General features: G+C 40.3%; 2 protein-coding genes across 3 annotated transcripts; both read left to right on the forward strand.

The window, feature by feature from the left end:
* Positions 1 to 2,635: 2,635 nt before the first annotated feature.
* On the forward strand, positions 2,636 to 9,243 carry LOC136423608 (uncharacterized). Of its 2 annotated transcripts, XM_066411836.1 has the most exons (11): positions 2,636 to 3,567; positions 3,937 to 4,106; positions 4,840 to 4,877; positions 5,288 to 5,338; positions 5,791 to 5,875; positions 6,459 to 6,496; positions 6,915 to 6,965; positions 7,165 to 7,206; positions 7,745 to 7,798; positions 8,512 to 8,544; positions 9,022 to 9,243. In XM_066411836.1, exons 2-11 carry the CDS (start codon positions 3,969 to 3,971, stop codon positions 9,059 to 9,061), a joined length of 570 nt encoding a protein of 189 aa, XP_066267933.1. In that variant the 5' UTR covers positions 2,636 to 3,567; positions 3,937 to 3,968; the 3' UTR covers positions 9,062 to 9,243. The 2 variants fall into 2 exon arrangements, with proteins under 2 accessions (XP_066267933.1, XP_066267934.1); XM_066411837.1 differs by lacking the exons at positions 2,636 to 3,567; positions 4,840 to 4,877 and having other exon boundaries at positions 3,992 to 4,106.
* Positions 9,244 to 9,521: 278 nt separating this feature from the next.
* On the forward strand, positions 9,522 to 15,718 carry LOC136423094 (uncharacterized). Its single transcript, XM_066411115.1, has 8 exons — positions 9,522 to 9,596; positions 9,781 to 9,858; positions 10,397 to 10,468; positions 10,725 to 10,818; positions 11,253 to 11,318; positions 11,756 to 11,794; positions 12,070 to 12,102; positions 12,535 to 15,718. Exons 5-8 carry the CDS (start codon positions 11,253 to 11,255, stop codon positions 15,316 to 15,318), a joined length of 2,922 nt encoding a protein of 973 aa, XP_066267212.1. The 5' UTR covers positions 9,522 to 9,596; positions 9,781 to 9,858; positions 10,397 to 10,468; positions 10,725 to 10,818; the 3' UTR covers positions 15,319 to 15,718.
* Positions 15,719 to 21,441: the final 5,723 nt, after the last annotated feature.

A 21,441-nucleotide genomic window follows, 5' to 3' on the forward strand; every position in this document is an offset into this window, starting at 1 on the left:
ACGCATATAGATGGATTTAAAAGGGTCGCCCAATATGATTGATTACGTCCTTTATTCGCCACGGTTGAACGATCTCTCGGAGGCTCTTGAGTTCCCGCCAAGAGACAACGCAATGAGAATGAATTGTTGCACAGGTCCATGACGTCATAGAAGCAGTGGTAGGATTAGGAATGATATCTCGATTTACACACTCGTGCCGTATTGTTCAAATTGAGTGAGTCCAGAATAAAAAGACTCTTTTTACACGTACAACCAAGAGATCTATTCCACCGACGTTTTGGTGACCACCTGTCACGTTCTTCAAGGCATATCTGACTGGTTCACGTAGTAATGCAGCACAGAGGTCGCTGCTTATACATAATAATGAGATGCATTCCCAAACGCAAAGTATTTACATATGAACAATCACAGTGAGTCCAATTGGGAAGTTACAGTTGACATCCGTAGTTAATACTTTTACGGGCACAGAATGGTAGACTTTCATGTTTTATGCTATGCATTTTGCTCGTGAGACGTAGTAAAGGGATCGATCAAAAGCGGTAGGGGACAGGCCAGGCATTATCGTCCAGACATGTCTGGGGGTAATCCGGGATCGAACTCGGGTTCCCTTGTTTGAGGGCTGAATGTGCTAGCCGTTACACCACACGACGCCACAAAACGACGTTTACATATCCGAGTTCATCCCTTGGAGTTTTCTTCCCCAATACGCCATCCTTTAAGCATAAAATATTAAGTTAATGTACCCAGTGACTTAAAGTTATTATCCCTCATGTTGTATTGACGTCTTGACCGGCATTGAAATAATGAAGGAGATTTTACATTGTTACTTAAACGACGGACACAGGTTGATCCAATGCTTCATCCGTCTTCTAACCTGCTTACGCTATGCAAACTCCTTGAGGCCTTTGAAACGTTTTCACCAAAGTAAATCCGAGGTCTGTGCACTGACGGCGTCATGCTAATACGTAAGCCTAATGCGTCTTAGCCGCTGTGTGTCCAAATTGTTAAAAGCGATTTCTGTGTAGGTGTGTGATAAAGAAAGGGGCTAAGTACGTAATGGTCGGTCTTAAAGCTTGGGCGTATATATCCTTAGCAACAATTAGAATGCGACGAAGGTTAGAGTAGAAAGCAAATGGGGTTCAAAGCGTGAAGGTCTAGGAACCTCTGACTTTGAAAAAAAGACAATATGAATGTGAAGGTCATACACTCGTTCTCATTTAAATGTACACATTTTGTAACTTCCGTTACCGTTTAGAGTAAGACGTTTCTGACATTAGAATATGCCACAAAGAAGGTGCCAAACTGTCGTTTTTAAAAGCCAGAAAAGTTTTTTAAGTCGTCATAAAAACGACAGTTTGGCACCTTATATGTGGCATATCTTAATCTCAGGAACGTCATACAAAATTTCCTGATGGGTCCCTTATTGCGTCTTGTACCTTCACACCATATCAGAAGATGTCGCGCAAGTCAATATTTCCCTCGTTTGTGATGATCTCCATATTCCAAAATCCCCATTGAAACGTCAACTGCATTAGCTTGTTGCAGAATGATAGGAAAATTGGCGTTCTTTTACACCCCAGTCGCTGATATATCCTGATCGGTCCCTTATTGCGTCTTGTATCTTCGCCCCAGACTAGATGTCATGCAAGTCAATTTTTGCCTTGTTTGCAGGGATCTCTTTGTACACAGTGACCAAATCCCCATTAAAACGTGAGCTGTATTTTTACAGGATGTCACGATCAATATGCGCTCTTATACCCCAGTCGATGATATTTCCTGATCGGTCCCTTATTGGGTCTTGTACCTTCATCCCAGATCAAAAGATGTCAATACTGTGCATGCAAAAATGTTCGCGGTGGTTTTAAATTCGCGGTTTTTGCGTTTGACTATTTACCGCGAACTCAAAACCACCGCGAACACTCCATTTTCCCTACCGCGAAATTAAATCCCCGCGTACATTTCTGCCTTGACAGTTTTTCCCTTGTTTGTGGTGATTTCCATATCCCAAAATCCCATTGAAACGTGAACTGTATTGTTACAGGATTGTGGAATTAATAGGCGTTCTTTACCACCGTCGCTGATATATCCTGATCGGTCCCTTCTAAGGTCCTGTACCTCCGCCCAGACTAGATGTCATACTTGTCAATTTCTTCCTTGTTTGCAGGGATCTCTTTGTACCCAGTTGCCAAATCCCCATTAAAATGTGAACTGTACTGTTACAGGGCTGTAGAATTGATATGCGCTATTATACCCCGGTCGCTGATATATCCTGATCGGTCCCTTCTAAGGTCTTGTACCTTTGCCTCAGACTAGATGTAATACTAGAGTTCCACGAACACATTATCTTCGCCAAATAATCAAGGCTTATTATGGATAGTGATTAATATTTACATGCTTTGATATCACCCCCTGCAAATTGGATCATACACCATGCCGTTTGGAAGTTATGAAGGGGGGACAGTCTAGATAGGGTTAAAACTCATTTGGTGGTACAGGACTAGTAGATGTGTCTAGTGTGCTGATATATGAGTCTGTATGTTGATATTATATGGGCCACAAAAGTTTGATATTGCAGTGTCGTATTTGAAAGTGATGATGAAATATACATTTTGGAAGACGTCGACATACCCCGGTAGTAAATGTGACTTTTCCGTACCTAGCAGTGGTGCAGTTTTGGAGCAGTGTACTCTCCAAGCAGAGGAGTGGGTCCGGCTGGTTTTTGACGTGTTTTTAGGTTGTGGATAGCTTAAGTGATGCATTTTTCCCCATATGAAGTAACGTTAAGTCGCCTTTATCCATAGTGCATTCTTTGTCAGCGGTTTTTGAAAATGGGGTCAGTAACACCACCAGAATTACAAACTTAAGAGACTTAAGTATTTGCAGCACTGTCTAAAAGGCTTTGATAACCATGCATTCGAAGACGACGCAGTCAAAAACCTAACCATGATGCCTAACGTCCCATATTGGAACGTTTTGTCTCGACATATTGACGTGCCCTGGCCTAGGCCTGACTGCGAGATTGGCCCTTTTACCATGATGCATTTGCTACATTCATCCGCGACTAAAAAAAGTACAAAGCTGTTGATATCATAAGGGGAAAATTGTAGCGTTTGTTGTGATTAAGTAAATCAATGTGAATTAGGTATCAAAACATTATAGCACAGACCGTGTATTGAGTACGTCTAAGGGCGAAGAAACTTCACACGATGCGCTACACAAGAGTTAGTCCTGAGCGCAACCTGGTTGCCACAACTGTGCTCATCCGCTGGAAATCATACAGGAATGACCAGAAGATAAAAAGTATCAACGTACATCAATACCATTTCATGTTATCCCAACGATCAACTAGATGACGGAATTTTTGTCAAAAGATATAATTATAAGCCAGAGGACGGCTTGAATATTCAAAGTAGCTTGAGATGATGTATTCAAAACACGATTTTCCATGTTCAACACACGATTTTAAAGTTTATTCCTCCTAGGCGTTCGATCCGCCATGTTTGTTCCCGTTGCCATGGACACGGTGTTCTATTTACACAGATGACAACTAGCCAGCTCTAGTAGCAGGTGGGGATTTTTCTCTCTCCGTTTTTAGACTTTAAAAAATCAGCAAATTGATAATGAAAATCTCAAATCATAGTCAAAAGTTACTCGTACGTTTTGTTTACACAAAGAGGAGACAGCAGGGTGACATAAAGTGGAAGTTTTGGGTCTGAAACGCACCAAAAATCTGAAATCATTTTTGCCGCTGAATGAATAGAACAAGGTCAAAGTCACCAAGGTTATTACTACTTATATAAGGACAACAACAGGATATTTTACGACAAAGACAGCCTGAAATGTAACCCAGCATTTTGTCTCGCAATATTTTAAGATTTATTAATGTATTGTTTGTGCTTGAGATAGATTTACATTTGTTTTTGATGACATTTGTAGGCATTTATACTCATCTACATTTGAGAAGTTGAATGATGGCGACTGCAAAGCCAGCTCAACAGTCTAAGGACAATTCTAGCGTCGAGAAGACATCGATGTTTCGAAGAATGGTTCAGAAATTGAAGAAAGGATCAACAGAAGACGACTTGCAGGTTGGGATTAAGATCAATGTAAGTTTTTAATCATTGTTTTTTAATCGCCGCCGTACTGCGTTGTTGTTTATGCCATTTGAAGTGATGCCACTTGAATAACATTCAACATGAAGCTATCTTTAGTTCAATTTTTTTTGTCACAAGGCCACCTTATGTAGATTCTGCGGATGCTTCACTAAACGTAGGTTACTATTTTGATGCCCCAAAGTGTGTATCAAGGACATATTAACGTTTGATAAGAGTATTTCTATTACGAAAATGCAAAATAGATACAAAATCATGACAAACTATAGACCCTTCAATCTACACTTGATATTTGCAGTCCACTTAAAGAAATTATTTATTGAACGATTTGAATGCAACTTGTATCATTTTGCCATTGGACAAAAAAGTGCAACAGTCAAAATGATCATTTTCAGAAAACATCATTTGCAGAAGTTACATAAGGTGGCCAAATTAGACTTGAGAATTCTAATGTTTCATCATGATTATGATTTATTACACCAATATGTAGTTTGTTGGTTCTTTAATTTCGGAACATAATGCTGAAGTGAAATATCAACATAAAATCTGTCTGTGGGATATCAAAAGGACTATAGTATTTCTAATGAGATTTTCCTCCAAGCACTGTTTACTCCAAAATGTCTTAGAACCAATAGAATTAATTGGTGTGATGTTTTTAAGTTTATTTGTTTTGCTATGTTTTGTTGTGCTGTTCTTATGGTAGCAATTGTTTCCTTTTCCTATTCAGCCAACCGAGAGAGTCAGCACAGAGCCCTCGTTAAGAGAGTAAGAACTCGGTTTTAGTCAGCTTTAGCTTAGTTAGCACTCAAGTCAGAAGTAGTCAGAGTTTACAACTATGAAAAGAAATAGGAATCCAGTCTTCATTGTTGTATGTTTTTCTATGTCACATACTATTACTAGTACATAGTAACTTTTTGGGGGGGGGGGGCAAAATGGAGGGGGTGCTCATAGCTGTTACTGTTGCTAGAAAATCTAGTGCCTCAGTACAACATTATCGTGACAATTCACCAACTTGAAGGATTTAGTATTTCGAATAGACACAGACATTTGGAAATTGAAAAACAAAGTCAAGTGCAAAAGTCCTTTTTTTATGATGCCATAAAAGATGTGTCAGGTTTTTTTATTATTCAATTATGATATGATTTCCTAATTGTTATCATCAACTTTCTTTACAGGGCAAAAGAGTGCACTGGGGCTCTCCCAGAAGACCTGCAAAACCTCCAGAAGTAAGTACTGTAAATACATATATTTTCACAGGTATCTTGTTTAATGGTAGGAGTGACAAATAGGTTTAGTTGGTGCTCAAAGTTTGTGGTGAAAACAATAATGTAGCATATATAAAGACAGTTTTGCAGTGTCATGATTTTACTGTAGAGGGGCAGTGCAAAAACTGCAAAAATGAAATTAAGGTGACAATTTCAAGATGGACTGTAACTGTGTGGTAGCGCTATTTCATTTTTCAATTTCATTTTAATTTTATTAGTTTAAACAATAAATGAAGAATGATGGAAAATTGACTCCACAGGTCCAACTTCAGAAACAATTGATGCAACTGCTGCCACAATACTGTCAGTCATTGTATTCTCTTTGTTTATAATCTGTGCTGGAAACGACATCAAGAATTGTTTATCATGATTATGGTATATCACTGTTAGTAATACTTACATCCCAACATTAGAGCAGGGAAGACTTCTATGTTCAGAAGAATGGTCATCAAACTGAAAAAGGAGTCGGCAGAAGATGACTTGGATGATGCGTCCAAGGTAAGTTCCAATGTTACTTACATGTAGGAGGTTTATTTATTTATACTGTAAATTTATTACTTTTGCAGTTGTTTTATTTCAACGAAAGAGGGGGAGGGAGTTTATGGCAGTGTTTTAATCTAGTATGCTTACTATTACATGTACTATAGGGAGTCATATTCACTGTGTCATAAATTATTGTGAAAAGTCTCTGTGAAAACCATAGATTTGATAAAACCACTGGAAAAGTTTAAGATTTACAGTAAAGATGGCAAGTACTTAACCTCCCTTGTGCATTTGAAGTGAAGAACATCATTTTAACAGATTTCTTTGTTATATTTAAGGCCACTTTATGTAAGTTCTGTGGATGCTTCATGGGGTGGTTTGATATTGTACAAAATGAAATATTTAGTGTAAGAATCAAGTATGAAATTCTAAGGATAAAACTGTACACTGTGAATCCATGCACACAAAACTATTTTGAATTTGATTTGTAGGTAGGTAGGTACATTTGAATTGCTTTCAGAAGTTCCTTTTGTTTTGCTTACTTCTGTTTGTCTTTTTTTGGTTTATTGTATGTTCCTTTTCTTACTTTCTTACTCAGCCAAGTCAGAGAGGCAGCAGTGAGCCCTGGTTGAAAGAGTAAGAAGTCAGAAGTTTTAGTCAGCTTTAGCTATCATATATAGCCACTGTAGTCAGAAGTAGTCAGAGTCTAGAGCTATGGAAAAATGTGTATGTGGGGGGAGGGGATTCAGTATTCATTGTTACATGTTTAAAACGTATACTTGTATGCATACCCAGGGTCTTTTAGGGGGGGCAGAAAAATCACAAGGGTTCTTTGAGTTGTTACTATTGCTACATAAAAGACTGTACTTAGACAGTTTCACTCAGCAGTATTTGAAATCATTTCTTCATCATTGCAGAAATATATCAAAAAGATTTGACATTGAAGTACAATAAATATTATTGTAAACTATGTTGTTTACCATGGCAGAGATACCCTGCTTTTTTATATGACAGTACCAATTTATTTATCTTTTTTATTTTCTCTTCCTTTCAGGGTGATAGAGTACAGTGATGCTCTTTTGGACGAACTACAAGACCTACAAAGGTGAGAATTAAAGGACACACATGTAGACAAAAAAATATGGAAAAATATAACATAGATTCACTAGTTGATTCAGCTGCATATATATGTAGAAACACTTGATAAAAGACAGTGAAACAACTGTCACAAATTTTGTTGGCCATTTTCTTTATCATTTGTCATTGAGACGTATGGCTAAAATGTTTCTACTTTGTCATTTCAGCTTGTTTTGGACGAAACAACACTACACCTCCATTTTTGTCAGGTAACATTAGAAGTTGTGCTTGGAATTCTCTTTTTTTGATATGTTAACTTTATAGGTTAAAAGTAAACTTAAGGAAGGTTGGGTTTGATGAGTACATGAAAGGTGGAAAGAAAGTCTAGAGCAGAATTCAATGCAATCAAATCTATGGAACTCTATAATGTTACAGATATGCACTTTTCTTCCTTGATGCAAGTTCAACAAGCTAGCTATATAATCAACAGCAAGCAATTTATACAGATTAAGGATATTTTCTGGCAAATGTAAAATTTTTCACACCATTTCTATAGGTGTTGTTATATCAATCAACTTGACAACATTTAAGAATATTTTTAGCTTAAAGCTGTAACATCAGAACAATAAAAGCAATCAAGATTATGAAACAAATGTGTTGACAAGTGGTATTAGATGTCAATTACAGCAAGATCCTTTGCATCAAGACTACTAATGCAAATTTAAGGGCACAATTCTGTAATTAAAGGAAATGCATGTGATGAAGAGAAAATTCTACAGTTCTTTACTCTGTTTTTGCTTTTAACAGGAGGCTACAAGAACAAACTGAAGACAACTACAAACTGGAGAACGAGATTCTGAGGTAAGAACAGCCATTTTCTACTAACGTCCTGTCCTTGGTGCTGAAAAGATATCAACTTGAATTGAATATCCATTTCTGAATAATAAACTTGTATTTCACACAGTAGATCCTAGATTAACCTTTAGTTAAGCATTTTATATCACTTTCACCATGTAATCTAAGAAATAGATGCATGATATTCACTCTAGATTTTTAAATATTCATTGTGTTTTAGTTTTGCTGCAAAACCATTACACCAGCAAACATTCATTTGTATTTGGAATCCATAATTTCTACTAATTGTTTAGACAACAAACTCAAAGATACCACAAACTCTTGATTTTCATTGTTCCATGAAATTTATTAGTGCCATGAACTTAAATGAATTTATAGTATGACATAAAATACCACTTTTTAAAAAGTTTTAATTTGCTTCCTATCTTTGTATGGGGAGCCATATTGCTACTGCAATTGTTGATTTTTTTTAACGGTAACTAGACTTTAGCTACTAGTTAATGGCTAGAATTTCAACAAAGCAAACGTTTGATAACTAACATTTGAGACAATAATTTTCTTCCCACCATTAAAACTAAATGCTGTGAACTACTCCCTTTCCTCCCAAACACTAAAATACCAACTGCAATATTGAATGGGTTTACAGTATCTCTTTTCACAGTTGTAGACATGCTTGTTGTCATTATATTCCTTAATATCGTTTTATGGATTCTTTCTAGTGACTTTGCCGGACGGCTAGAAGTCACCAATACGTAAGTTACAAATTATCATTTTGAAATCATATCAGCTGATCATGAACTAGACCTATCACCATTGAGAAATATATACAGTTAAACCTGGCTGGCCACCTAGCGAAGACAACCACCTCCATTCATAAGTCACATTGAAACAGTCCCATAAGATTTTGCATTGGTAAGACCCTCTAGTCCGGAGCCACCACCTCCAGTCACCAACCATTATCCTCTGTCCCTTGTTGAGACCATGTTTGACTGTATTTGTTTTTAGCAAATCTAGAATTACAAGCATGTAAGGTTGTTAAAGGCTTGTAAAAAATTTCAAAAGCTTCTTTATACAATCTGAATTTAGCTCTTAAACCACACAAATTTTGGAACTGAAATGAAAAAATTGGCAATAGCAGAGAAAGTTTTAAGAGACATTGAAACTTGATAGAAAATGTTTCAAATCAGTTGTTTGAAAATGCTTAACAATTCTTTGATATCTTTCCTTAGAATGATCCGGAAGCTCAAAGAAAACACACAACACAGGTGAGTTTGGTTCAAGGAATCACCAGACTCACACACTCACTCACACACACTGATACTCATACACTCACGCTCACACTCACCCACATACCCACTCACTCACTCACTCAGTCACTCTCTTGCACTCACCCACCCACTCACTCATGCATTAACTAACTCACACTCACTGACACAAATACACACACACTCACATACACACACTGACTCACTCACACACCCACCCACCCACCCACTCTCCACTGGCACTACACAGTTTATTGTGTCTGGTTCCCTAACTTGGGAATATTAGACGGTATTTATCATCCCTTTGACAAGCATAGAGATGACATATTATGATATTTTGATATCAGAATAATATAACTACTAGCTGTAGGGAGAGCACACTGTTGCAAAGCAAAAGAGAGATTCACACTAATACATTTGTACTGTAACATATTTGATATTTCTGTCCATTCTGTGTAACACAACAGGATCTCCCAGAAAGATGAGTTCATTCAGCAGCTCCAGGCTCATGTGGTTGTCCTGGAGTCAGAAAATGAAGGGTGAGTTATCTTTGTTTCAAAACTTATCATGATTTATAGGATATGGTCAGAACCTGATTTTTATTAACTTAAAGTTTCAGGTCTTCTAGTAAGAATATCAGTGTCACAGTACATGCACATATTTGCTGCCAATATTTTATCTTTAAAAAAAGCAACACATGAAACACTCTCTATTTTTACCCAGGGAGAGAACAGAAGCAGCCACAAAGATTAGAGAACTAGAGAAGAGACTTGTGGATCAGGCCGCAAACACACGGCAGCGGTGAGTTGGGTTCAGAAATTAGACTCGCTCACTCTCGCTCATTCACTCTCACTCACTCATTCACTCACTCACTCACTCACTCACTCCCTCACTCACTCACTCTCATTCATCCATTCACACAATTACTTGCTCATTCACTCACTCTCTCTCACACACACACACACACTCACTCACACACACAATCACTCACCCGCTCACACACTCACAATCACTCATTCATTCACTCACACACTTGCTCACACATTCACTCACTCACACACTCACTCACAATCACTCACTCAATCACTCACACCTACCTTGTAATGTTCTCAGACTTGGGAGTGTCAGATGAGTTGTAATTAAACCCTCCTTTAGCAAGGTTAGGGATAAGATACCGATATCTAGTGATAATAGAATATCATTTTTCCCAATGCTGTATCAGAATAAGTATTTAGCTATAAGGAGGACCCACTGTTGAAATCCACAAAAAGAGTCAGACTTCCTGAATTTTGTATTTTTATGCTTGATCTCATTTTGTCTATTCTATTCACCACAACAGAGTTTCCCTAAAAGATGAGGAGATTGAGCAGCTGAAGTCTCGTGTGGCGGTTCTTGAATCAGAAAAGAAAGAGTGAGTTATCTGCATTCCAAACCTAGCTTTAATAAAACTCTCATTTTGGTATGAAAAGGAATAGCTAAAATTTGGAATCTGTGCCCCTCCCCCTTTGATTCTACCCAATGCCATGTAATTGATAGGTGTCTTAAAATATGTGCCCAATTGAAACAATGACTATTGAAACAGTATTTAAACTTCTGGAATAACAACTTTGTAGTCAATTTTCTCCATCTAAATGGTGGTCTATATGTGCTATTTTCATCGTTTACAGATTTGGTGAGGCCAGACTGCATGTGGACACTCAAACCCAGCAAGGAAATGATGTCCTGATTGACCCACGGCCCATACTACAGGACATACAGAAGGTATGTGTAATGTGGCATCCATAAATTTTGATTTCGGCATTGTTAACGTTATGTAAAAGTGGTAAGAACAGAGCATGTTGTTACGCAGTGAATCAAATAAATGTAAATTCATATACCATTTTTCTATCTGCCATTTGAGACAAGGTACATTTGCAGTCATATGATATCATATTGTTGGATTTTGGCCACTGTTCAATGTTTATACTACATGTGATACCAATCACAATAAATGGGAAAGCTAGAGAATTTGCTTACTAAAAGGTCTTCCCTAAGTTTCATTTTAACGCTATTTTTACCTTCATACTTAGAATTGTCTCAATCAGTTTACCAATGCTTTGCATCAGTGCCATGTGCTGTATGTTGTTTCCAATAAAATGTTTAATATTCCATGATGCATCAAGGAATACTCAAATATTATACATCCTTTTTTTTAGATGAGAAAAGAGAATGAGCAGAAGGCTGCACATCAGCAGGAACTGATCAGAAAGATGCGAGAACAGGTAAGGATCGGAAACTGATTTTGTTTGCCCGAATCATTCCGTTTCGTCTATTTGTAACCTTGTCCTGCTGGCGTTTTTGACGTAAGTTGTTTCATTAATCGGGTAATTTTGCCTTGACTTTTTTTGCACTGCTGTGGCATAGTTACTTCTGCATTTGGTGCGTTTCACTGTGGTGTGATGCGTTCGGCTAAAAAATACCCCCAAAAACCCGTGCATATATGGGGCCGACATACAGGCTCTGTAATGTGCAACCCATATATATATATATATATGGATAAGGATAAGGGTTAATGATCATGATACTACATACATGTTATTGTTAGATTTTATCCTGGTTAGTGAAGTATCCTCTATATGTATCATTATCAAGTGAACATTGTCAGATACTCCTTAAATGTGTATCAATGGATCAATTAAATCATTTATTTCGTTGGTAGATGGAGGCTAGCAAGGGGTTGATCAAGACGCTCAAACAGGTGAGTTTTGCAGATTCTGAAATGTTTTGATGAATACGAATATTGTGGTTGCCATTTTGATTTTGCAAATATGATAATAAGATATCATATTGATCCGTGCTATCAAAAAACAAAAGAATAAAAAAGGCAGTCTTGCGTTTCAATATAATACTTGATATACTATATCTATTTTAGGTTCTGCACTGAAATAAATTCACATTAGATGCAAATACTATGCTTGCCAAGATGCACTGTTCCATACAATTAATATCCCTTTTACCCTGGCATCATTACAGGATCTTACTGAGCAGATTGGGGCACATGAACATGTAAGTCACAAGTTTATGCGCCCTACAGTACAAACTACAGGTTTTGCTTTCATGCTACTGCTATTTTAAGTGTACTTTTGAAAACAACCGATGCTAGTATTTTGAAGCAATTCTTCTAATTCAGTCTTCATTAAGCAATTACAATAACAAAACAATCAATAACTACAGATAAATGTTTATAGAGAACTCAAGTATGTTGTCGCTATGTTCCGTAAGTGTTAGGTAAACATTATTTCCATCGCTGATGAAAAGAGTCAGGTGGACACTTGAAAAGTCTGATAATTTCATACTGTAATCCGGGGGTATGGATTAAATTACAATTCTATTATTAATCAATAATAGATTATTCACTGACATTCACATTCACATTTGCATGTTACTAACATATTCCTGTCTATGGTGCTGATTTTTATGCTGTAATCACTTCTTTAGGGTAAAGTGAAGAAAGACATGACAGGGACGTCAGCTAAGAAGGAACATGCGGCGTTTGAGATGCCCACGCTGCTTCTCAACGGCCTACCCCTGGCTCTGCCCGATGACGAGCAGCACAAGCCACCAGATAAGAAGGAAGCCGTGGCGTTTGAGATGCCCACGCTGCTTCTCAACGGCCTACCCCTGGCTCTGCCCGATGACGAGCAGCACAAGCCAACAGATAAGAAGGAAGCCGTGGTGTTTGAGGTGCCCACGCTGCTTCTCAACGGCCTACCCCTGGCTCTGCCCGATGACGAGCAGCACAAGCCAACAGATAGGAAGGAAGCCGTGGCGTTTGAGGTCCCCACGCTGCTTCTCAACGGCCTACCCCTGGCTCTGCCCGATGACGAGCAGCACAAGCCAACAGATAAGAAGGAAGCCGTGGCGTTTGAGGTCCCCACGCTGCTTCTCAACGGCCTACCCCTGGCTCTGCCCGATGACGAGCAGCACAAGCCAACAGATAAGAAGGAAGCCGTGGCGTTTGAGGTCCCCACGCTGCTTCTCAACGGCCTACCCCTGGCTCTGCCCGATGACGAGCAGCACAAGCCAACAGATAAGAAGGAAGCCGTGGCGTTTGAGGTCCCCACGCTGCTTTTCAACGGCCTACCCCTGGCTCTGCCCGATGACGAGCAGCACAAGCCAACAGATAAGAAGGAAGCCGTGGCGTTTGAGGTCCCCACGCTGCTTCTCAACGGCCTACCCCTGGCTCTGCCCGATGACGAGCAGCACAAGCCACCAGATAAGAAGGAAGCTGTGGTGTTTGAGGTGCCGACGCTGCTTCTCAACGGCCTACCTCTGCCAGATGACGCGCAGCAGATGCCGGCTGATAAGAAGGAACATGCGGCGTTTGAGGTGCCGACGCTGCTTCTCAACGGCGTACCCCTACCTCTGCCAGATGACGAGCAGCACAAGCCAACAGATAAGAAGGAAGCTGTGGTGTTTGAGGTGCCGACGCTGCTTCTCAACGGCCTACCTCTGCCAGATGACGCGCAGCAGATGCCGGCAGATAAGAAGGAACATGCGGCGTTTGAGGTGCCGACGCTGCTTCTCAACGGCGTACCTCTGCCAGATGACATACAGCATGTACAGACAGAGAAGGAACCTGCGACTGCTGCAATGCCAGAGACTGAAAAGCCCGATGGATACCCTCCAACAAATGGTGCAAATGAGGGTGAAACGTTCGGGAAGGAACCTGCCACCCCACAGGGCTTCTTGAATCGCAGCTTGCCGTCAGGTGATGCAAACATAACAGAGCCATCGGGAAATCCTGAGCTAGAGCTGCCGTGCCCTCCAGAGTCCCTCGCTGTGCAGAGCGTCACCCAGAGTCTTGTAGAGCACAGAGTCCATCCGGAGTCTTCTATGGTCCACTCCTGTCCGCTTGTTGAGCTGGACGAGGCTATACCTGACTCCGTCTTGCAACAGTACCTTCTCTCCAAACGTATAGCAGCCTATGCTCAGCAGACACGTTTAATGTATGCAATGGATTGTGGACTAAAAAATGTTCCACCTGAGAATCCTTACCCTGCACGAAAGTCAGCGTCGACCCCAGCACAGGCCTGTTCTAGAGATTACAAGCTAGATCACAGTGAAACTTCAGCTGGTGTAGTGCCTGAGCTCCTCCCCAATGACATCATGCTGCAAGATGACCTTCAGCACAAGCAGGCAGAGAAGAAGGAAACTTCAGCTGGTGTGAAGCCTGAGCTCCTCCTCGATGACCTCCAACTGCAAGATGACAGACAGCATGTACAGACAGAGAAGGAACCTGCGACTGCTGCGATGCCAGAGACTGACAAGCCAGTGAAGGATAACGAGGATATTCCACAATGCATCCCCGATGGATACCCTCCAACAAATGAGGGTGAAACGTTCGGGAGGGAACCTGCCACCCCAGGGGGCTTCTTGAATCACAGCTTGCCGTCAGGTGATGCAAACACAACAGAGGCATCGGCAAATCCTGAGCTAGAGCTGCCGTGCCCTCCAGAGTCCCTCGCTGAGCAGAGTGTCACCCGGAGTCTTGTAGAGCACAGAGTCCATCCGCAGTCTTCTATGGTCTTTCCGATTGGTGCGCTGTACGAGGCTATACCTGACTCGCTCGTGCAACAGTACCTCCTCTCTCGACGTCTAGCAGCCTATGCTCATCAGGCACGTTTAATGGTGTTACCTGACTCCGTCATGAAACAGTACCTTCTCTCTCAACGCATATCAGCCTATGCTCAACAGGTACGCTTAATGCATGCAATGGATCGTGGACAAACAAATGCTCCACCCGACAATCCTGACTCTGCTCGAAAGTCAGCGTCGTCCCCAGCACAGACCTGTTCGGGAGATTCCAAGCTGAACCACAGTGAATTGTCGCAGAGGCCCACCGTCAGATTAAGGGCGTCTTCGGACTCACTGTCAACTCCTGAAGTCGGTGGTGGAGACATAAAACCACAGTTCTGGTCTGCACCAGGGGTTGTAAGAAATGATGAACCCCGAGGACTGGAAATTGTACTTGAGGGTTCGTCTACACCAGAACATTCCCACGCCGCGCAGCAGAAGGTATTGCAGAGATGTCAGCTCACTGACTTGTTTGGCACATCGTCAACCAACAACACGGCCACTGCGTCCTGCCATGGAAAGAGCCCCAAGCTTCCTGGCACTGAGGGAGAGGACACTGTTCGAAACGACCCCGCGTCTTTCCCACTGGCGCTGCTGCAGTCCAGAATTAAGAGAGGCCACAGGCTGACCACTGGGTTATTCTGATAGGAGATGTATCAGAAAATATTTGCCGAAGACTTGACGAGATTTTATGCCACAATGCATATTCAACAAGGTGATCATTAGAAATTACATGAGACCACTGTGTCAACAATGGCGCGTCCACTCAGTATAAGTCATAATATTTTACCCTTTGTCTACATTTAATTTCCATGTGTACATAAGTACACTATGCTTAGATCTCAAGAGCAAGAGTGAACACTGCTACAATGTATTTTAACCAAAGTATTTTATGATGTTTTACACCTATCTATATGTGAGTGTAAAAACAGACATTTTTAACCCGAGATGTATTTCGTAATGCAATTCAGAACTATATAGACACTGACTGTTATTGTGGCTTTGTACACATGTGAAATGTAATATATTTCTTCTGAAGCGCCAAGAGGACTGTGCTGTATTTCTTGGACTGTGGTGTGGCTTGTTTTATATGTAACAGATCAAATATTAAACCAAGACGCCGCAGCCATATAATCCAACCACATTCAGTGCCTTGCATACTTAGTCCGTCTACAAAGTGAAAACTGTGTACCTGAAAATTATATCGTTCTGTAGCGGTGCTATTCTAGTACTTTTGCAACCATTTCTGAAGGATATAGTTGCTTACATAACCTAGGTAGTGCCTACGTTAGAAAATACACACGCGCATAATAAGTCAGATTTCTCCCCGGTACGGAATGGTATGGCGTTTGTCCGCTAAACCAACAGACCCGACTATTGCGGCATATTTTATTTTTCGGATTGGAATTTTCAATGGCACTTTTTCGACGTTAAATATGGAGCTCATTACTACCAATAGAGTCGAACAAAGTCAATGTGTAAAGTAGAATCTTTCATCCCAACATCTGCTTGGAGATGTTGTTCATCCGCTATTTATATGATAAATATCTGAACACTAGACCCTAAAATGATATGAGAAGGACATACTGTACCTGTAAACTATAGATAGGTTCTATCCTACTGAAAATTGTATATGGTTCTTGTCCTATGTTGCCTAAAATAACCCGTTTATATTAAACAATACGTCAAACATGATTTGATAAAAGAAAAACGTCAAAACTATTCTAGACTGCTGCAAACATGTGCGGCCTTTCGAAGCAAGCCTGTCTGTACAACTAACGTATAGTTTGAAGGCTATTGTCATTCTGTGGTCTGATGTCCAGTTCTCTGTCATTTTATTCATAACAGCGGGTAAATTTGAGTTTTAGTTAACATGGCCAAGTTACTTTAGGGAAAGTGGACGCAGTTCATATATTCCCTTAACCCTTACCCACCCATTATGGACTAAACTTTAAATATGCATGAATATAGGAGGCGCTTCGATAGGCGAGATATGAGCTCCATCCCCCGTATCTAAAAATCGGTCCTGTATGGAGACGCGTGATTTCAAAAGTCTTACATGTCATCCTACATGTATCTGAAGACTTTCAGACCTGTTTGGTCGAGTTTTTAAATGGTCGAAGCGTAATGCCTTAGATATTTTTCGTATCTTATAAGACGGGAGTATATACCCTATTGCAGCCTTATCTGCAGTACCGCTACCGTATCCAGGAAAGTGACAAAGGAGACCGTCAAATTGCCAAATTTCGACCTTTTCGGGAATGGGGAAATCACAAAAGACTCGCAAAGGGGTTTGACGTTTTTAGGTATGTTTGACCTTGAACTTGAAATTGCGACCATGTAAAAGCAAGAATTACACAAGAAATTTTGCACAAAAAAAGGAATGGGATATTGGGTTATGGATGATATGTTTTCTTTGTATCTTACCAATGGTAATTTCCTGTGAATTGTCACTTTCTGAAGGGCTATTCGTCATAATTTCAATCGTAATTAGTGTAACAATAGCACGTCGAACAAATGCAACAGTTTTTGTCTGATTGTCAAGAAATATACCAAATTTTCCACCGTATGGTGTGAATGCAACGGTGAATGCTATGGTAACTATTAGCATAATGTATTCATCTAGATATGGCAGTTAGTTAATGTATGTTGTTGTCTGATAAGGAAAGTGTATTTTGTATGTTATGCTATGGTGTTTTAGTGCCATAGCAATCGTTTATGATAATAGTTCGGCCGTCTTATTCCGCTGAAATGCTGATGTTGCGCATATTAATTTCAATAGTCAGTACATGTTAACGTTCATATACATATAATCCCACTTTCAAACTCCTCATCTAGCTTGTTAGGGTACTACTTAATTGCCGTTTACAAAGCTAACTAGAGTTCCACAAACACATTATCTTCGCCAAATAATCAAGGCTTATTATGGAAAGTGATTTATATTTACGTGCCTATCACCCCCTGCAAATTTGATCATGCACCATACCATTTGGACGTTATGATTGGGCGAATGAGTCCAGTTAAGATAGGGTTAAAAATCCTTTGGTGGTACAGGACTAGTATATGTGTAGAGTGTGCTGATATATGTTATAACTGGTCATGAAAAAATATGAGAATGTTGATATTATATGGGCCACAAAGGTTCGATATGGCAGTGTTAGTACAGTCAATACATATGAATAGAATAAATCTGGCACGTTTTAGGTGTTTCTAGTCAGGCTTTCTATTTTGTCCCTATTTCGTTATGTCGCCAACCGTGTTGAACAAAAATGCTTAAACTGAACGCGTCAAAAACCAGCAGGACCCACACCTCTGCTTGGAGAATAGTTTATTTATTTGACCTACATGTACGTTTATGCAAGGCTATCTGTTTACATGACCTGACACTGTCCCATCTCCCATTGAAAGGCAGTGGGTTAACAAACTTTCCTTACTAATTATGCAAATTAGCTCCTTATTTGCATAATTAGTCATTGATTATGTAAAGCACCATCCGAGCTCTCTACATACCAAACATCACGACGATCTGTCGACCCATTCTCAAGTTATTCATGTCCGAATGTCAAAACAAAAACACCCACTGCGGTTCTTAACAAGCCGCTAGGGGGCCAAAATTTACAGAACTTACTTTCTGTGGCATGAACTATCTACCACACAAAAATCATGACCATAGCACTTTCAGAAAATTTGCCCCTAAATTTTGAAGCTCTGCTGCAGTACCTTTGGTATCCGCTAGAAGGCCCATTATCGAACTTGACCTTCCTTTCGGTAAATCCTACCCATCCACTAAATATCATAAGGATCCATCAACAGCTTCTTGAGTTATGTTGTCCACAAGAAAATTCACATCCACACAAAGCCCGCTGCAGTACCGACGGAAAGTGCCAGGAGCACCATTTTTAAGTTTGACCTCCGTTTTTACAACATCTACACACCTGCAAAAAATCATGAAGATCCATCAACGTTTCCGTCACTTTTTTTGCCTACATACAAACACAAAAAGATGCTAAGTCCGCTGCAGTACTATTGAAAAACGCAAGGTAAACCATTTTCGAACTTGACCTTCCTTTACACAACCACTACACACCTACCAAAAATCATAAAGATTCATTGAAGTTTTCTTGAGTTATGCTCCTGACATACATTCAGACCCACCCAACAGATTTTTCAGTACTCGGCGAAGATAACAAGTCAATTTCTTCCTTGTTTGCAGTGATCTCTTTGTACACAGTGACCAAATCCCCATTAAAATGTGAATTGTACTGTTACAGGGCTGTAGAATTGATATGCGCTATTATACCCCGGTCGCTGATATATCCTGATCGGTCCCTTCTAAGGTCCTGTACCTTTGCCTCACACTAGATGTAATACAATTAAGTACAAGTCAATGTCTTCCTTGTTTGCAGGGATCTCTTTGTACACAGTGACCAAATCCCCATTAAAATGTGAACTGTACTGTTACAGGATTGTAGAATTGATATGCGCTATTATACCCCCGTCGCCGATATTTACTGATCGGTCCCTTCTTACGTCTTGTACCATCGCCTAAGACAAGATGTCACACAAGGCGATGTCTTTCTTGTTGTCTGTAGTGATCTCTTTGTACCCAGCGACTAAATCCCCATTTAAAGATGTGAGATGTATTGTTACACGATTATAGAATCAATATAATGCGCTATTATACCCCCAGTCCCTGATATATCCTGATCGGTCCCTTCTTACGTCTTGTACCATCGCCTAAGACAAGATGTCATACATTCGATGTCTTCCGTGTTGTCTGTAGTGATCTCTTTGTACCCAGCGACTAAATCCCCATTTAAAGATGTGAGGTGTATTGTTACACGATTATGGAACCAATATAATAATGCGCTATACACCCAGTCGTAGATATATCCTGATCGGTCCCTTCTTACGTCTTGTACCTTCGCCTCAGACAAGATGTCATACATTCGATGTCTTCCGTGTTGTCTGTAGTGATCTCTTTGTACCCAGCGACTAAATCCCCATTTAAAGATGTGAGTTGTATTGTTACACGATTATAGAATCAATACTATTGCGCTATTACACCCAGTCGTAGATATATCCTGATCGGTCCCTTCTTACGTCTTGTACCATCGCCTTAGACAAGATGTCATACATTCGATGTCTTCCGTGTTGTCTGTAGTGATTTCTTTGTACCCAGCGACTAAATCCCCATTTAAAGATGTGAGTTGTATTGTTACACGATTATAGAATCAATATAATGCGCTATTACACCCTGAGTCGTTGATATTTACTGATCGGTCCCTTCTTACGCCCTGTACCTCCGCCCCAGACTAGATGTAATACAAGTAAATTTTCTTCCTTGTTTGCAGGGATCTCTTTGTACACAGTGACCAAATCCCCATTAAAATGTGAACTGCACTGTTACAGGATTGTAGAATTGACATGCGCTATTACATGTATACCCCCGTCGCTGATATATCCTGATCGGCCCCTTCTTACGTCTTGTACCATCGCCTAAGACAAGATGTCACACAAGGCGATGTCTTTCTTGTTGTCTGTAGTGATCTCTTTGTACCCAGCGACTAAATCCCCCATTAAACCGTGAACTGTATTGGGATGTTGACGGATGCGACGCTCAGCATGGCGCTTAACGTCAGTCAACAGACGCCAGACAAATGCATGCAGGAATGATCACTGTCAGCAGGTCTCATCCCCGGTTGTCAATGTGACACCAGGATGATCACCTCCATGACACTTAAGACATCCTGGGCGTTAAGGCTTAGGGCTGGTTCATTTCACAGGAGGGGTGTCAGGGACTTTAACGGTGAAGTAATCAACCATACACCGCCGAGACGGAAGCCATGTTTTTAATACGTAATGTTTGATAGAAGAAGAATAACTTTATTGCGCGATGATTGCAACAGGTACAATGTATGGCAACTTTGTAGATACGTGACCATTAATCTATTTCTAATATCTAACAATGATATGTGATGGTATGATTCTTTGTTTCTTCGTTTGTGGAACAGAAAAATGACTTCTTCCCCAATAATTTAACGAAGGTATTCGGGTCAAGACAATGAATAGAATTCCGGGACTCCAAGCAAAATGGAATCTATGGTCTTTTTTGCACTATAAATGACAAAATGCTGTATTCCTACGTATATATATATGCGTACTTCTCTGGGGCCCCTTGCCTCTATATACATGCCTCATACTTATCTATCAACAGTTTCTCTTTGTACAGGTGAAAGAGAAAGGGGAAGTGTGTAGTGTGATAGTGGTGCCGGGTGGAATCATGGCAGAGCGGTCATCAGGCTTCTAAAGATGCGCGCTGAGTGTTTATATCAAAGGTTTTTGTAGATAACATTTCCCATTGACTTAAGCGAGCCGAGTATCTCACTGAAGCTGCGGCACGTTGGCGACCTCGCTGCGGCACGTTGGTGACCTCGCTGCGGCCAAGAAATTTGAGTGCTGAACGAACTTCATCGAAAAAAACAAATCTCTTTACGCTTTGTGTTTTTCGTTATCTTTTAAGTCATTCTTGTACGTTTTGCATGATAATCCCATTATAAAATCAAGGAGAACACAAATCCAGTTTAATATGCAGCAAGGTCACCAACTAGCCTGTATTTACACAAGCTCTCGGCTGGAGGTTACTGACCCCCGATGGCGGTTACAGGACCGGCTGGCCACTAGGAGCGCGATTCGTCAGGCTAGGTCACCAACGTGCCACAGTCCAGTGAGAAACCTGTTTTAGAGGCCATTGGTCTTTTGGTATGA

The sequence above is a fragment of the Branchiostoma lanceolatum genome, chromosome 17 (assembly GCF_035083965.1).
Source record: "Branchiostoma lanceolatum isolate klBraLanc5 chromosome 17, klBraLanc5.hap2, whole genome shotgun sequence".
Classification (NCBI taxonomy): Eukaryota; Metazoa; Chordata; class Leptocardii; order Amphioxiformes; family Branchiostomatidae; genus Branchiostoma; species Branchiostoma lanceolatum.

Bases quoted from the DNA above. Each gene is read 5' to 3' on its own strand.
- LOC136423094 (XM_066411115.1), top strand. From the start codon at position 11,253: ATGAGAAAAGAGAATGAGCAGAAGGCTGCACATCAGCAGGAACTGATC. The intron at 11,795-12,069 runs GTGAGTTTTGCA...GCATCATTACAG, and splicing joins TGATCAAGACGCTCAAACAG to GATCTTACTGAGCAGATTGG. The intron at 12,103-12,534 runs GTAAGTCACAAG...TCACTTCTTTAG, and splicing joins AGATTGGGGCACATGAACAT to GGTAAAGTGAAGAAAGACAT.
- LOC136423608 (XM_066411836.1), top strand. From the start codon at position 3,969: ATGATGGCGACTGCAAAGCCAGCTCAACAGTCTAAGGACAATTCTAGC. The intron at 4,107-4,839 runs GTAAGTTTTTAA...TTTCCTATTCAG, and splicing joins AGGTTGGGATTAAGATCAAT to CCAACCGAGAGAGTCAGCAC. The intron at 4,878-5,287 runs GTAAGAACTCGG...CTTTCTTTACAG, and splicing joins ACAGAGCCCTCGTTAAGAGA to GGCAAAAGAGTGCACTGGGG.